Source organism: Pangasianodon hypophthalmus, chromosome 28, assembly GCF_027358585.1.
Source record: "Pangasianodon hypophthalmus isolate fPanHyp1 chromosome 28, fPanHyp1.pri, whole genome shotgun sequence".
Taxonomy (NCBI): Eukaryota; Metazoa; Chordata; class Actinopteri; order Siluriformes; family Pangasiidae; genus Pangasianodon; species Pangasianodon hypophthalmus.
In genome coordinates, this window is record NC_069737.1 from 15614128 (window position 1) to 15632784 (window position 18657).

An 18657-nucleotide genomic window follows, 5' to 3' on the forward strand; every position below is an offset into this window, starting at 1 on the left:
CCCATAAGCCCCACACCCACAGGCCCCATCTACATAACCACTCTATAGGCAGACCTTCCTATCCACCATATCCCCCTGAGCCCCTTTCCCACAGACCCCATCTGTGTCCCCATCCCATCCTTACAGGCAGGTCCCAACCGTGTATTCACCACTTCCCTACAGCCAGATCCCATTTCTGTATCCACAACAAGTCCCATCTCCATATCATCCACATCCCCACAGGTTCCATCTCTGTCATCACCCCATCTCTACAGACAGGCCCCATCTCCACATCCACCACATACCCACAGGCCCCAATAGCAATATCCACAACATCCCCACAGATTTCATCTCTGTATCCACCACATCCCAAGAGACCCCATCTTCATATCTGTCACATCTTCACAGATCCCATCTCCATATCCACCACATCCCTGCAAGTCCCATCTCCATCCCCATCTGATCCCTACAACCAGATCCCTACAGCCAGATCCCATCTCCATAACTACCACTTCCCTCCACGGCTCATCTCTGTATCCACCACAACCCCATAAGTCCCATATCCACCACATCCTCATAAGTCCTATTCCCACAGGCCACATCAGAACTACAGCCCGGTACTTTCTCCATCCTCACCCTAACCCTACAGACCTGATATCTGCTACATCCCTACAGACTTCATCTCCATATCCACCACATCCCAACAGGCATTATCACTGAATCCAAGGCATCCCTACAGGCCATCTCTCACTTTCCATGCTTGGTCACATTTAATAAAAATGTCTCCTCTGTACTAAAAAACTAACTCTCTACACATTTTACCAATTATTTATTTGTCACTTAGTTTTGCACAAAGATAATTTGCCCAATAGGACTCCTTAATGAATACCTGATCACTAATCAGTCATCATTACATTACATGAAAAGTTATATTTAAAATGCTGCCTCACTTCTCCGCACGGTGATATGCACAAGCATTCTGGAATGATTTTTCTCAGGAGGGTACGACATGGACTTCAATGCCACCCAGTGTCAGAGTGATAAGAAGCAGCGACACAGCCTTCCCTGTAAATGGGATATATAATTCAGATAACTCATGTTGCTCCTAATACACATGTTAATACCATTCCTGTGGGAATACCATGACTCGGCAGTCACCACCACCAGACTGAGTTTTTATTATGTCCCCATCCCAGTCGACCATCACAGTGTTACTACTCTCTCATTCCCATGTCGCGCTGTAGTCCAGATGTCTTAATGGAATTTACCACTGGACATTTGGCAAGTTTTACAGAGTAAGAGAGTTGTGCAGCTGTGCAGCACATTCGGGCATATTTGGAAGAAATGGAACAACAGGGAGCCGCACTAAACTCTAATCGTAGGACTCATTCCTATTCAGAATTGCACACACACTCTCTCTCGGGTCTACACACTCATGAGTCTATGTCCTAACAGGAAAACAAACAGTTTGAGCAAGTATGTGCAAAGGCCTTGAATAATTCACCTCATGTGGCTTGTCAGTTGTCCCGGTACCAGTGTCCAAACTCGCCCTCCTGGATTGACCTTCACTATGCTCTGAATCCCAATGAGTTCCAGGAAACGTCTCTGGCCCTCACACACATTACGCATTCACAACACAGAATAAAGATTAAAGCCAATTTATTCTGGGGCAACACTGTTCGCATGACATGAACATTACTGATGTTGGCAGACGCATTTAGAAGATTGGAGAAAAGCTGATTGTACTGACAAGCTGAATGTATGAGGGCAGAGACTTCTCAACAAAAATAAACAGCGATGGCACACCAATCCAACCTTTCATGGAGAATATTGCATTGATTTGAACGAGTACTCACAAATTCATGAGGCTTTCACCTCACAAATACACTTCTATACAGTAAGGCAATTCATTCGTATGTTTAACAGGGTCATGGAAAGGTTTATGTCACTTAAAGAAAATTCACAACATGAAGCAAAATGTTGGTTAATAAGCATTCAGTCCAGTTCTCTGCACTCTGAAACACTGACCTTCATGAAATCATCTTTTTCAATGCATGAAAAGTCACTTCATTCAGTGTAGATGTTTATTAGACCTTATAATCATATTGTTTCTTGCAAAGTCTCACATCATGTGATTATCATGAATTCAGCTTAGATTCTAAGAACATAAAGGGACTTGTTTATAGATAGATGTATATAGTGTAGATGTTTGCTGCTGTACAGCCAGATTTTCAAGACTGACTGTACTCAGTGACCTGAAGTAGACTTCTGACTGCTCTGAATTTAAAGTAAGTACCTTTTCCCAGAACCAGTCACATTTAGATGGTCCAGAAGAAGAACCGACAAGCCAGGTACACCGGTGTGAAGAGGGCAGAATGTTCCAAACAACCACACACTGATGCAAAGTTCAGTCTATCTTTAGGCCACCAAAGTTCTTTCACTTCTGGGTTTCAAAACAGCACAATGCTAGCACAGGACCATTTAAAGAGAAGGTTTAGTCGACCAAGCAGAGCTCTGTAAGATCAAATTATTTACAAACACTGCATAGAATCTATGTATAAGAGAAATATATATTGTTGTAATATTAATATTAATAAAAATCTGTATCCTATGTTAAGTATTAAACAGTATGAACTGATCCGTGATATGAAATCATGATACTGATGGAAACATTGGCGCACTGTGTGCAGTCACTGAGGCCATTTTTTCCACTGAAGAGCGCTTCAGGCTGTAGCTCATTAGCTATACATGTGTTCATTCAGGCTCCTATCAGACACGTAACCTACTGCGAATGTGGGTGAGTGTGTAATATCAGGGATGAGTTACTTGCCTGGAGATCATCAGCTCAGGGAGATCACTCTGAAATAACTCTCTGACCTTTTAGAAAGATCTAACCATTAGCGCTCTCCACGTGTCGCTTCCTAATCTGGCCAACGCCTTAAAATGGGACAAAAGTGTCTAAATAACACTGGTCTAACATAGGACAGGATAGGTAACAAGAAGGTTTGCACTGGATTAGAAAAAATATCCCTTACATTCATTTATTTGGTTGTTTTGAATAAAATCTGACCCCAAGGCTGGATTAGCGAAGAAGAGTTCAGCTAATCCAGTTTGTGGGAAACACAAATTGTACTGTGACTGGAACAAAACAAAAAACAGAACACACTGGGACAAAAAAGTGTGTACAGAGTGAAACACCAACAATGTTTGCAATAATGCAACGGTCACACAGAATGTGAATCAAATTTTACCTGGTGAAAACAATAAAAAACAATTCAGTTGAATAGCAACAAGCACGAACACCTGTAAAAAATTAACTTTAATGTTTTATTCCACTTCCAAGTTCTGTGAAATGAACTTTAAATCTCTACTTGAACAATAAACTTTGAAAGTGTGATAAAGCCAATAAAAACAAGAGGCAGGATGCAGCTTTCTGAAATTAAAAAATGTAGGAAATGCTGATTACTCTTAGAGAAAAAAGTGGATCTCCTCGAAGATTCATTGAAATGCAAAACACTGTTTGGGTCTAAATTCAGTCTTTTCTCTAAGAGCGTAATTTTATGCACTTAGCCTGAACCAAGACACTCTCAGTGCTGTTCCCTGTTAGAAAGAGCTTCAAGAAGAACTCTTATATTAAGCTAAGATCCTTTAACTATACATTTTTTAAGAATTTAGCAGATCTCTCATTGTCAGGTTCCCCAGAAGGACAAACTGAAGAACCTATAAAATTCTAGATTTAACCTCGAGTTTTCAATCTGCTTGAGGACCGCCCATAAACCAAAATAGCAAGTGTATACAGGAAGGTGTGTTTATCTCTTATATTCATCTAACATAGATAGATCAGTGCTACCCATTTATCCTGCCTCATTTATCAATCTTTTAGTAAAGTTCTGTGTAAATGTTTCGGTGTTAATAAACGTCAATCGGGCAGAAATGACCACCTGCGTTCCCGGCGCAGCACGGGCGTAAAAGCGCAGCAACTCGTCGGCATTTATACGATTTGAAGACGATCGATGGAGGTTCACACTAGTGACAGAACTTTACAGGAGCGAAACATAGGAGCATGTACGTTTTTTCCGGAAGCAAATGGATTTTCATGAACCACACTTCTTGTGTAAATGCCTCCGAGAATAATTTCCGAATAAATTCTTTCATATCCAGCGTGATAAATGAGGCTCAGTGAAGACACTTCCTCAGACGCTCTCGTGTCTCGTGTCTGTGGACGCGAGAGGCGGCTGTCGCTGATGTTCACGCCGATGAGGAGGCTGAAAGGTTGCACACCTCATGCTGCAGGACAAAATGAACTTCCTGCTGGACGTCCTTCAAGAATCCAAAACTGCACCTGATTACATTAATTAATTCAATATGATACCCAACATTACAAAGAATTCATCCCTTATCCCTTTTTTAAAAAAAATCTTTTTATATATCAACATAAATAATTAATGGAACCAAACATTCTTACCACATATTGATATGATACAGGACACAGATCTTATTACGCTGCAAAAAATTCTATTTTTATTTTTATTTTACCAAGGGAACATTTTTAATATTCCGAATATACCTAATTTTTTTTTGTTATAATTGTTATAAAATAATTCATAAATTATTAATTCAATTCCTGTGTTATAAAATGATTTTAATTCAAAATAAATCAAACTTTTTTAAATATACATTTTATGGATTTAAAGTGAATTTATCTTATTTCACTGGAATAAAAAATTGTTACAACAGAAAGAAAAAAAAATTATAGAAATTTTTAGAAACGAAAAAAAAAGAAGCTGAATTATCTGCCAATATTTAGGCAGTTTTAACTAGAAAAAGTTCTTGAAAACTCTAGAAACAATTTTTTTTTGTAAATGTCGTCCCAGACTTCATTTTTTTAATTAAGATCTCTCACCTTGCTGGCATTTGGAAGTGTGTTTACTCCCGTTAATGAATTTCACCCAGACGTACTGCTGAACCTTTTCCGAGTTCCAGTGAAAGGCTGCTGTTATTTAGACTGCGACTGCTAGCCATTAAACTAACAATATGGAAAATGCCATTATTGATCATTATTCTAATTTAACGTCACCTGGTGGTGTAACTTAAAGGAAAAAAGTCCACCCTGAACCACTGAATATGTCGTCTTTAATAACGTCCAAGAGTTCTTTTATGATGAATTTCTTAGATGATTTTTTTTTTTTAGTTGAAAGTTCTTTTCTCACCATGTTTCCTACATTACCCACAATGCCCTTCCACTACTCACTGATCTCCACACATTTCAGTTACAAAACTGAATAAAAAATGGCCGCCTCCATGAAAGATAATAGAGATGTCCCACGCCTTCCCGGATTTCTGAGTAGAAATTCCAAGTTTCTTAGTTTTTTGAATTCAGAAATTTCAAGTTACAAGTTTTAGACAAACTCAGAATTAGCTCTTGCTTCATCTTTACCTAAAGAGAGCGATGCAGCAGCGCTTTAGTCCTTTAGTCTGTCCATGTGTCTCTCTTCCTCATCTGTTCATTCAAACAGATCAGCCTCCATCAACACTAACACGCTCGTCATCTCGTCGACCGCTAACTAGCCGAGCCGAGTCTCCGCTATAACTCAGCACAACTGCGTCATATAGCTGCATTGCATTCTGGGACCATGACTCCAGCTTGCTCCAACGTCTCCACTGCTACTACACCGGATTTCTCAGTAATGTCGCTGAACGTCACTGGAAAATGGTGTGTGAGTTTCGTTTTTCAACCCCAACAGCAAAACCTGATCATTACCATTTAGCTTTGTTGAATTTTTTTGTTGAAGAACCACAAACTTCTCACAGGAATAACAACAATGCAGCAATAACCAACAAATTAACACCAGATTCACTAAATACTTTCAAAATATTTCTATAAAAAAGTGTCAGTGTGTTTCAGGGTGGAGTTTTACTGATTCTTTTTTTAAATTTTTTTTGTTTTTATTTATTTATTTTTTTTAATTTTCATCAAAACGCAAGTAAAACATTGTGTATAATTATTAAACAGGAAACAAAACTCATAATTTTGGTCAAAAATTGATATTTTTTTAAATTTGTGCCAGAAATGTAGAATAGCAACAAGGTTTTCCAGAGCACCAAACAATTCATCGCTCTTTAATAAAAAATAAATCAACCGATATTTATTCAGATACATTTTTAAGATTGTTTTTATGTAAAATTCTTACTTTTCATTTTTTACAATACACTAGATCATACAGTTTTACTATATGAACCATGATACAATCCAAACTCAAATGAACATCGGTTTAATTTGTATTAAATTCTATTAAATGTGTACATTTTGGGGGAGAGGATATATTAACTGCGATTGTAGACAAACTGATTTTGGTCTGCTGATGATAAGAAAGCATAAAAATGTTACCTTTTTGCAACAATCGCAAAACACAAATACACTGTGGGGTTTTTTTTTTTTTTTTTTTTGAGGGTTGGGGGAGGACAAAAATTAGAAGATTAAAAAAAATTATCATCAAACATTCTTGGATACAAAATGTTTAAAATAAACTTTCTCTTTTTATTATTATTTATTGAGTTTCTTATATACATGGCATAATCTTGTGCTTTGTTCCCAAAAAGAGAAAAGTCCAAAAGAAAAAAAAACCCAAAAAGGACAGAAATTGGACTACATTAGATGCGCCTTTCCTGTTTTAACTGTTTTCAAAACGGAGATAGACGTTAATTAGCGTTCCTCTTTTTGCCGGCGTGTTCTGCTGCGACTGGAGGATGGTTGCGGGTGAACGTGTGCTTTTCCGACAACAGCAAAGGCACCTGTGTATCGCTTCTTTAGAAAAACACACACACCCACTCGAGCGTGCACAAGCATGTGTGTGCTCGTTTTCGTTAGCCTGGTCCGGCCTCTCGTCAGATTTTCCCATAAGTCTCCACTGGGGCTGAGGGTCATACAAAAATAGGAGTACCAAAAACAAGAGGAGAGGAAAGAAAAAAATAAGCTCCAAGTCAAGTTTTTGCTCCATTTACAGATTGGGAAGATGAGGCTGCTATCGAGCCGAGTTTGTCCCGATTCCTGAATTCCTGAAGGAAGGAAAGAGGGAAGGAGAGAAGAAGGGATGGAAAAGAAGAAAAGAGAATGAGTAGGGAATGAAAAAATGCTGACGATAAAAAGAAAAAACTGAGGAAATAGATAAAGAACTCAAAACGGGAAACTGAAATAAAGGTAGAAAGTGTGAATAATCAATGAAAAAAAAAACACTCTGTCCAAGTAACGCCTCCGTTTTCTACTAATGTCCGATCTGATAAGATTCCGAAGCTCGTCAGTGGAGATGTTGACGTGAATACGGCAGATGAAGGAAAGATGGATGAGGAAGGAAAGAGGGAAGGAGGAAGAAAAGGAAGGCCTTTCTGGTGTCGGGCGAAGCCCCCATGCCGCTCTCAGCTCCATAAACACACACTGTTGGTAGTCTGGCAGGTGGAGGCGCTGTCAGCGGGGGACAGGTACAGCTTGCCGCTTGGACACACACACACCTCGTAGACGGTGTGTTTTGGGTAGCTGGTGCCCGGGCTGAGCAGCGGGTCCACGCTGCCGTGAGGAAGATTCGGCATGCGGATGGACTTGGCGTTGAGAAAGATCTAGAAGAAACCAGAAAAAAAAGAAAGGAAATAGGAAATCAAAAGCTCAACCTCACTCTCTCTCTCTCTCACACACACACACACACACACACAAAATATGCAACCGTTAACAACGCGGGATCTGGCCAGGTCAAACATTTTTCAGTTTTGTGGATAAACTGCGTTTGTGCCATGTCTTCCTGCACACTGTCGTAATAAAACTCTTAAAACACAACACAAACGTGTGTATTCACATTTATACCTTCAGTGGTTTAGCTCCTCCCACTTGCCACAATCACATCACGTCATATATATCCCGTATCACTATGACACGATACACATCAGTTTCCTTTTTGAAATCTTATGAACAACAAAAAATCTTTTTTTTCTATATTCAGAATAAAAATCTGTTTTTTTTTGTTTTATTCTCTTTTCTAAATGACCTGCATTCACAATATTTTCCCTCTTATCCCTGATTAGAAATATTACAGAGGCATGTCTCAAAATGTTGATACAAGTTTGATTTGATACTGAAACACGACATACTGTCCATTAGTTAATTTCAGTACACAATAAAGACCTTCTCGTGAAGGTGTCTTCACAGTACCACAGCATCCAAGGACTAGATGTTTGGTTTTTATTAAGTTTGTTTATTAATTGAAACCTCATTCACATTCAATAAATGCCTTTTTTTTTTAGAAATGCTCCAAAAAATTACAACTTTGTCAGCTACAATCTCACAAAAGCTGTTTAAATATGTTGTGACTGAAAAAAACACAGACTTTTCCACCTACTCAGCATAAAAAAGTCAAACTTAACACAGAAAACAGTTCCTCGACGGTTCCTCAGATAATTCTCCCAAACGCTAGAAAACCCTTCTGCATAGAACCTTTAAGAGTTTCCCCAGAAGGACAACTGAAGAGCCATTAAGGGTTCTGAAGCTTCAGGATCTTGAAGGCTATGTGCAGTGTGTCACTTCCTGCTTATGGAGAGGATTTCAGGCGTCTTGGGAGTGGGAGGAGTCAGAGATGCATACTGATGACATCATCTGGAAAAGGCGTTTGATCCAGGAACATGTTGTACATGAAATAATTACGTTCATTGTGTGTATAGCTCAATTTGATGCTTGTTTTTATATTTCCACATTAGAGAGACGTGTGTGTATGTGTGTGTGTGTGTGTGTGTGTGTGTTTAATATCTCTGACACACCGAGCACGTTTCCCGTGTTATCCCGTGTCTATTTGCTACGCCAGCGTTTGATCCGCGAGTGCGTAGGCTGACGACTGTGAGCAGGGTTTATCTGCTAAGCCACACTGAATCCCCAATTTCACCTCTTGCTCATTGCTTCTATGTTTATCAGTGCCAAACTCCAAACTCCAGAGTGCAGGGTCGCTGAACAACACGGCAGAGCGTGTGATCTCCACCATAACTCACAGAGATGGGATATTACACACAAACGAAAGCCAGACAAAGAAGGAGAAGCTAATTATTATGAATAATGGAGTGTGTGGTGTTGATGGTGCGTATCTGTCCAAACAGAAACACAAACGAGGAATCACGCGTCTGAGCACAGACACGCGAGACGTCACATCTGTCACTCTGTCTTTTTCTCCGATTCTCTGCTCCATTGTGCTTTCGTCCTGTTCCTGTCGTTTGTCTCGGAGTCCACTGGAAATGACGGAGACAATCTGTTGAAGATGAGCTTATCATATGCCTCGGCGTCGTAAAAATACGGTCTGACTCTCACTATGACTTATGTAAGCAATAAAACACTCCCACGTCATGCTGTTCTAGAAAAATAATCAGTGATGGGTGGTGTGATGAACGATAACATTGTAAAATGGATAAAACTTTTCTCACACACTGACACTATAACCACACTGTGATGCTGAAGATACCAGAGAAGTACACATTAAAGGAATGAATTTTATCGCTGTTTAGCTGAATTGTGTTTGTGGCTAGCAAATAATCATGAGACTAGCTTTTTTGGCTAATCATGTAGCCAGTTAGCTTAGCTACGTTATTAAAACAAACCTTCCACTAGTTTGGAATCTATCTAAACTATTGAAACTAGCGATAGTGAATAAACAAATGCCACATGTGCAGTATGTTAATGTTAATAGCTAATGACATGATGACACTATAGCGTCTGAACATGAATCCGTCATGGTTTCAACCCCATAAATACCTAGCAATCTAGCATTTAGCGTTCCTTGCTACCTAACTCCATGCTAATCTAGGACGTTAGCATCGCAGTATTGGATTTGGGGCGCTGTTTTGTCAGCACATTTTTGAGGCTGTTTTCTTGTTGCGCCTCTTCATGTAGAGTTTATAGGGCATGCAGCAGCAGTTGATGGAAAGACAGAACATATTCCATTTTGAAAGAGGGAAAGATGGAGCCCTTTGGGTGGGTTTATGAGGAGAGTTAAAGTCTCCCAGCGGAGATATCTGCACTCATTAACGGCTGCCGCTCTCACACGGGCACGAAAACGCCTCACTAGCGCCCTGTTTAAGATGCTAATGTGTGTGTGTGTGTGTGCGTGTGTGTGTGTGTGCGTGCGCGTGTGCATATGGATGGAGTGGAGGCAATTAGAGAGAGGACAGACAGGAAAAAGGATGGAAGGCAAAAAAAACAAATGAACAAACAAAAAAGATGGAGTGACGGAGAGAAAAGTGAGTGTCGGGTAAACAGAAGGAGCGAGAGATGAAAGTGTTTTCTTCACTGACATGTTGATAAGACGAGAGGAGAATGAAGGACGGCTTGTGAATCCCAAAATAGCACAAACACACAAACGCGGGTTACAAATGACGGCGACGGCGCAAATCGTCGGAGCACGTTACACACTTCATTAAGCTGCTGAAATGCCTGGACCCCTGAGTCACATGACCTCGCATGAGCCCTTAGAGAGAGAGAGAGGAGGAAATGCTTTCCCTAGGAAACACACATGTACACACTTTCCCAGAATGCCATGCTTCCAGATCGCCACGGCGCCATTGCGAACCTGCACAAAGCTTTAATCAGCAGCTTCTCAGGACGCTTATGATTCATGATATCGCCGCTAGCACGGGGGGAAAGGTTAATCAAACACAGACAGACAGAGGGAGACAGCGCTACGGAGACGCAGGTGTGGGACGCACGGTGATATTTAACTCCATGTCTCAATAGAATTCGATAGAAAAAAGATGGAGCACCCTGAGAACCTTCTGGAAAACCATATGCAGTGTTTGAGCAGAGCCGTGGTGAAGCCTGCTCATTGGTGTGGTTCTGTAGGCAGGCGAGAACACAGCAACCACCGAACAAGGCCGTCTCAGGAAAGCGATTCGACTCTGAATCGACTCTGATTCGACTCTGAATCAACTCTGAATCGACTCACCTGCCGGAAGTGAATCAAACATGCCGTGTGTTTTTTTTGTGTGTGTTTTTTGTGTGTAGATGTGAGCTGCTAAATGTCGACAAATGCCAGCTGGTGTGCTGCAGAAATGCCACCTGTTGTGAAGATTTGGATAAACAAAAAAGAAAAAATGCGCCACACAAAATGTTTTAAACTCATTAGTTTTATGATTATCGAATCTTTTTTTACCGCTAGTTAAAAGGTAGCCTAGTTTTTTAGGCTAGTTGGTCTCCAGGCTTGGATGATTTAAAAAAAAAAATCGATAGGTTTGTTTATATTTTTCTGTCACTGTATTTCTGACCAACAAATGAACGAGTTTTAAGAAGAGCCCAACATGCCCCTCATGTGCGGTGTGAAACCAAAGCAAACAAAGCAAAACAATCAATTTCGCTCTGATTCTGACTTCACAAACAGACCAATAGGTGTGAACACGACCTAATATGTTTCTTTAAGCTTTTGACAGTTTTACGTAATTAGATCGGATTAGGAAAATTGCTAGCTAGAAAAGTTTGCAGACGTCCGATTTTTTTGTCTCCTAGAGGACATCACACTAAAAACGTTAGAAGAACGTTCCGGTAACCTCATGAACATTCCTGAAAAATGTGTTTTAAAATAACATTTCATTTACAACATTGTAAAAAAACGTGCGCATTTGAATCCACTGTAAGAATTTCTAAAGTAGCAGGATGATGTTCTTAGATAATATCCTTGTAATTTCTAAGGACATTAAAAAAAATACTCACCATTTTAGGTTAGGAGAACATTTTGAACGTTGTGAATAACGTTTCTGAATAACGTTCCTACAACGTTGCGGTGACATATTTACCTGAGGGAATGTTAGCATGACTAACCTGTCCACTGCTAATGTTCATTTTTGTGTAAACGGGAACATTGCGTGAGCAACGTTCTAATAACGTTCGGAAGCAAACCGATGTTTTTAGAACATTGCAGGAACGTTATTTTTGAAACGTTTAAGTCTAAACTTCTCAGAGCCTGTTAAATTCTTACTGTATGTTTTCTGTAGAGAAACATAACACAGAAACTGTACAGAAATCAAATACAAATACTGTATATAAAGATTTTGCTACGAACCTGCCAGTTACTGTATGTTATGCTAGCATGCTCATCAGCGAGCAAGCAGTTTAATTATGTAGTAATTAAGAGTAAAAATGAGCAGCCTGTTAGTCCTCTAACATTTCATAATGTCAGACTTTGGTGTTTCTAAATTCCAATGTTAAAACACATTTCTGTGAAATGTAGCACGTTATGTTGCTAATTTGCTGCTTATCTGTGTTAAACAGTTCATGGATTTACTTCCACGCTGCCGTGAGACCGAATTTAATAGAAGAGGATTTAAATATAATAAAGTTTTCCACAGCTGTACTGCTTTTACCCGTCCCTGCTTTACAGCTTTCTGTAGAGTATCAGAGATTGCTCACTCATTCAGACATGTTTATCTTGCACTTCAACGCTCCAGCAGCAGAATTCAAAAGCTAGCAGCGCTAAGCTTTAATTACTCAGCTTCCTTATAATTAAGTCGTTGAAATGGATACGCAGGGGTGCTCTACACCGAATGAGAGGAGACTTTTTCCATTTTTTTAACACCAGGTTTGAAAGTGCAAACCTCACCCTGCTTCCTTTTCTTCCACAGGAACACACTTGACGAGATGATTTCCTGGAAGATTTTAGTGCTTAGCTAAGTAATTTAATAACTCATCCTAGCAGGTAGGTAAGTAACACATTCCCTCAGCTGTCAGTGCAGATGGAAAGGAAATCAGTATTGTGAGTTTAGGATTTTAGGATAATCGTGTATGTTATGCTGACCGAATCCTTCAGGCCTCCCAGGAATCATTTAATCAATCTCACTTGATCTGAAAGATCAGTTGCAAAAGAAGAAAGATGAAAGAGAACATGCTTGGCTTCTGTACAGTTTAGCCATAGCGATTCGATTTTTAGCCCATCTCTATCACGACGCATCCTTGTTTCACTTACGCTAGGGTTTCTCTTATAAAATGAATGTTTTTCTGGTATTTTTCTCCAGCTGCTAGGATTTCCCTGCTAGCATGTTGACACCTCCGTAACATATGCAAGTGGACACAAACGGTGCTTATTATCATGCAGAGAAGTAACACACACATTAGCTCATGAATTCTAATACAGGAGACTCTGCATGTCAGATAATTAGGAAAACCGCTTGAAACAAGTGCTGCCAAACTAAATAGACCTGGAGGTCTGAGCCATCGATTACTACAACACGAACAACTCCAGATGTTTGGCCCGTGAACTAGTTGCATTACTAGTTACAAGCAAGTGTGCCATGACGAGCATTGCTTGAGCTTATTCTTTTTCTTCTGTGTGCCTTTCTTTACGTTTTGCTGCGTGCCTTTGTTTTCGTTCCTGTCCTGCCACTATCCTGTCACTGATTTGTTATCCTAATGTGTGCACCTGTTCTGTGTTTATTCCTTAATATATATACCTTAATAATCTTTCGACTCGTGCCTGTTTTCAGCTTTGATTATAGATTATCTCACTATATATCATCTCACTATATAGATTATCTCACTACCTGTTCTGTGGACTACAATGATGATTCTTGGATTTGCCCCAATAAAGCTCACACTGAACTTACACACTTGTCTCATGCCTCTTAGTGCCGCGCATTACAAAGTGCATTTGAGCACAGAAATGACATTTCTGGTTTAGGAGTTATTGTAATTGTTGTGTTTAATGAATAAACAAACATCTATACGGAAATACTATGACCATAGAAAGAAAATAAGTCTTTTACCAGTTCAGTATTGTGCTCTCTCTCGCTCTTTCTATTGCTTTATCTTCATTACCTGATGTCTATCTCTTCCCCTGATTGTATCTCACTCTCTCTTAAACAGGCCGTCATCACATCCCATATCTCCCTCTCTGATTGTAATGGGCAGCTTGGAACTCGACACGAGAACGTGCTGCTCTGCTTAATTCCCTTCTCTAAAACCCACAGACTTTTAAATTCACCTTTTAAAGAGTTAGCCGCTGTCAGCACTGATTTAGCTCACCATCTGGACCTTCTGAGACACCTCATTCTCTCCATCCAAATTGACAGAAACATCTATTTTCCCTTCACGTTACTTTTGCTGCTGGCTTTCGTCTTGTCACATCTCAGCACCCCTCCTGCGGGGAAAAAAGGGGGAATTAAAGAGCGAGGGGAGAACATTGGATAAGCCATCGAGTGCATCTACGGTTATGGTAGAGAGAGAGAGAGACAGAGAGAGAGAGTGAGAGAGAGAGCGTGAGAGAGAGAGAGAGACTTGACAAATTCAGCCTGCTAGAGGATCGGACAGATGTTTCAAAAGCACTTTCGCTGAGCCTCGCCGCCGGTGACTTCTCTATCATATCACCGCATGTAGTTCTCGCCGGCATTGTGCAGGTCTAAAGGAACGTCTGCTATCTCCACGGCAAAGAAAGGAAAAAAATGGTCCTTTTTACGGGAAGTTGACAGGACAGCATGATGTATTGCTCATGCTTCTGGAAGTTAATTAAATAGCCTGGGCAGTTACTAAAGTGAGGGAAAGTGAAGCAAAGAGAGCAATTCCAAGATGGCGGCACTCATTTAGGCTCAGTGTGAGGGTGTAAATTTTTCAGCAGATTGCGCTGGTGTTAGAAAACCTTCATACTTCTTAAAAAAAAAAAAAAAAAAAAAAAAAGTTTGAAACTCTTTAAGTTCATTATTTTAGTCATGGAAAACAATTCTGGGAAACATGGGACTCTTTCTAAGTGCTTATAAATCTGTAGAAATTGACTCCTCCTTTTAAAGGATGGATTGTTGCCTGATACTTTTAGCAGGAATCCCGTACGTGTACACGGTTCTAGCTGGAAGTATGACAATATTGCACTTTTGAGACTGGATAATAGTCTGAACATGTTTATGATATTTTGAGAGATTGTTGGACACAAATGTTCCTGCCAGGATGCTAGCAACGACAGCTTAGCATAAAGCTATATACTAACAACCACCTAGCTACCCTTCATTATGAGTAACGTGCGGCCCTTCATCTGTTCCTCGGTTAATCCTTGCTCCCTTCATTAGCTGAATCAGATGCTGTAAAGAGAAGGTGCTAAAGTATGCATGGTTGCGTCTCACGAGTCTTGAAGCTTGACAGCTTTGATATACACTGGCAGCAGAACACACACAAAGAGACAGAAAGACAGACAGGTCTGGCTCGTACTGATATGGTTTGTAATTTTATGTATGACCTTGTAAACTAGCTGTCATAACACTGCAAACTAACCACCTCTGATGCATGATAAGCTCAAACTACTTGTCTCTGCAGCCCCCAGAAGCTTAACTGAATGCTAAGTGTGAGCGCGTTTCAAATCGTTTACCTGCTTTCCCACATTTGCGAAGATATATATGATTTTTTTAAACCAATTTTGTGCATCTTTCCTGCAATGTAGCTACCAGCCGGACAGCAGCCAGGGGAAGGGGGGGTGGGGGTTGTTTTTTCAGTGAAGTCACTAGCTACATGTGTTCTTCATTAGCGCACTTGGTCCGTTGGGAATCTTCATTGATTATCACATTATTGATTGCCAGAGAGTTTCAGGAGAGTACTAACTCTCTGCATGGTCAATTCTCTACATCTCCGGCTTAACAGACACCATCTTTCTCAACCAGTATGAGCAGAGCTTTTGCACAAGCTATATAGCCGAAAATCCCACTTGGACTATTTATCTTAACTATTACCAACTCTAGGAAAAAACATCTTATCAACCCAGGAGGATACAAGATCTTTCCACTTAGGTTGCTATCTATATATCTTCCAACCCAAGGCCCAACTTGAGCATTTGGTCAATTGGGAATCCTCATTCATTATCACATTATTGATTTCTGGAAAGTCCCTGGAGTGTATTAACTGCTCAACTCTCGACAGATATAAACAGTTGACTAGCATCACTCAAAATAACAAATAATAAGAGAATCAGGACTATGCAATCTTCCTCACCCAGTGAGAGCTTGAGTAAATTCATACAACCTACAAGGTCAGCTGCATTCTGTATCTCAGCTAGTCCAATTCCTAATCATGAGAATATGAATATACAACAAGCACAGCCTTTCGGTTATATAGTGCCCCTTGTTAGGATGACACATCTAGTTGATTGTGGACAATAGCTACCAGCCTGGTTATCTCTGATTGACTGTCATCACAAATCATCACAGGACAAATGTGAAAGCAATTGCCGGAACTTACCCATGCTTGATATATGACCTAAAAGACATAGATGTTTGAGTAGGATCACTCGAAATAACAGATGATTCAAGATTCAGGACTATACAACCTTCCCCATCTAGTGAGCCCGCGGAGACTGCATCACCTACCAATCCAATTGCATCACTTATTTTAGCTAATCCAGGTTTTTAATCCCAATTCTTCCAATCTCAACACATTAGAATGAGAATACACATTTACACCAAACACACCATTCCTGGTATATAGTGCCTCTTGTTAGGATGATACAACTAGTTGATTCTGGGCAATAGCTACTAACATGTGAAGGTGAAAGATCTTTTCCTTGCTAGTTACATGTGTTCTAATCCAACACACTACTAGAGTGCCAGGTTTATCATAAATCTGTTGATTTTCACATGAAAGCTGGACCTGACAGATATTAATGCACTTGCTGAATAATGCTACTTGTCCCATTATGTTAAGAATCAACAACAAGAAAGGGACTAGGTCATCTTTGCTGCCTTGTAAGAGCAAGGCAAACGCACAATCCACCCAGCCAACTCCGGCAGCTAAAAAAGACTCTGATTTTTTTATTAGATTTCTCTGCAAATCTAAGACTCCTGGCCCTTGGCAATAGCTACCAACCTGTGGATAGCTGCCAAATGCACCACTAGAGCACATATTCATTTATTCATCTTCAGTATATAGTTAGTCCTGGTCTGGTCTGGGCACAAGGTGGGAACACATCTTGGACACCAGTCCATCACATGGCACCAATCACACACTCATTTACAGTTAGGGGTAATTTAGAGTCACCAATCCACCTATTGGTGTGATTTTGGGTGATGGGAAGAAACCAGACAACCTGGAGGAAGGCCCTAGGGCCAAGGAAAAAATTTGCCAAACTGCACAGACAGTAACCCGAGCTCAGGATCAAACCATGAACCCTGGAGCTGTGAAGCAGCAGTGGTACCTGGTGTACTGCCTTGAGAGAGCACTCAGTCCGTGGGGAGATGTCATTGATTTGAACAGTATTGATTGCTATTTATAAACATAGAACAGCTGGAATTCACATTCTAGTGAGTGATAACACTTCAATTCTGTCTATGTGTCTTAGGAAGCTCCAACACCTGAGTAGCAAAAGAGGGATCCTGTGGCTCCTGTCTACGAGGACTAATAAATTACTCACCTCCCCCTCAGAAGACTCCAGAGTGAGCTCTTTCCTGCAGGACGCTCTGAACTCCCCCACTCCCGCATTCACCTCCACACCTTTCGGCGCTTCCAACGTCAGAGTCCGCGTTGGAGACTCTAACCTACAGCAAGAACAAAAACATAACTGGATATTTTTGTATGCACTGTGTTGCATTCCTCTCTCCCAGGTCACTCGGCTAATAACATTCTGATTTTCAATTCGAGGAAACTTTATGAATACCGACCCATGGGGTCAAAAAGTATTATGAGAAAAAGTATTATGAGAATGCACTGATATGATGAGCTTCTGAGCAGAGTTAGGCTCTTTTTATTCTCTGGACTCTTGGAGAGATCTAAAATATCTGCAGAATTGACATTGTTGTGAGAGACATTTGTACATATGCTTAAACTGCACATGTTTAGAGGACCGGTTCATGAATCTTACTTTTCCTTTATCATTATGTTAAAATGAATAGTGTAGTAATGGACTGTGCTTCCATGCAATAAAAAACAGGAAATAAATGAAAAGGGGAAATAAAAGTCTGAAAATCCATTCAAACACATAATATTAAATCAAAACCATTCCCCTTCAAATCTAAAACAATGTTTTTGTAGCCTTTACTGCAATAAGATATTCTGAAAATCAGGTCATGCTCATGCTTTTAGTAATAATACAAAAAAGGACTGTTTAGCTTAAATATTCTACAATTTACATGCTTTACAAGTCATAAAGAGAATGCTGGGTATGTGTTCTGTTCCTCATGCTTAAACTTAGAAGACGTAACCCTTCATTTTATGTGTAATGTTCTCTGAAAGGTCTAAAATTACTGAGGGACATGTATGTCTCATTCCAAGGCGATACAACATGCCTCTTGATGTTATTGCCAAGTCTGTGTATGAAAATTACTTTTATAGCAGCCAGTGATTTGAGAAATACACTGTGATTCAGTATTAATGTTTGTTTTGAAGGGTGGAAACCAAGAGGTGCTGAGGCCACGCCTCCTTAACTCAGACTCATCGACACACTGGCCACGCCCTCTTCACTCAGACACTCAGACACCTCGTTCTCTGAGACGGACAGACATATAGGTCATGCTTTTTTCAATGACACTGACAGGTTCTAAGGCCACGCCTCCTTTCCCGAGTCTGTCAGCCGTACTGACCAGAACTCCACTGGGATACTAACCCTAACTCTCTTTCATTAAGACAGATAGAGAACACGCCTCTTGCACTGACAAACACAGACCACGCCTTTCATCACTGTGAATAACAAACCATAGGCCACGCCT

The 18657-nt window shown here is 40.2% G+C and overlaps 1 protein-coding gene across 3 annotated transcripts in view; it reads right to left on the minus strand.

The window, feature by feature from the left end:
* Nucleotides 1–6254: 6254 nt before the first annotated feature.
* Nucleotides 6255–18657, minus strand: part of LOC113547359 (zeta-sarcoglycan) — a 157598-nt gene continuing 145195 nt past the window's right edge. For all 3 annotated transcript variants that reach the window (XM_034301381.2, XM_034301382.2, XM_053231000.1), the window contains 2 exons: nucleotides 17367–17490; nucleotides 6255–7590 (listed from right to left, as the gene is read on the minus strand). In XM_034301381.2, coding sequence (XP_034157272.1) covers nucleotides 7393–7590; nucleotides 17367–17490 — 322 coding nt within the window. In that variant the 3' untranslated portion in view covers nucleotides 6255–7392. The remainder of the gene's footprint in view (nucleotides 7591–17366; nucleotides 17491–18657) is intronic.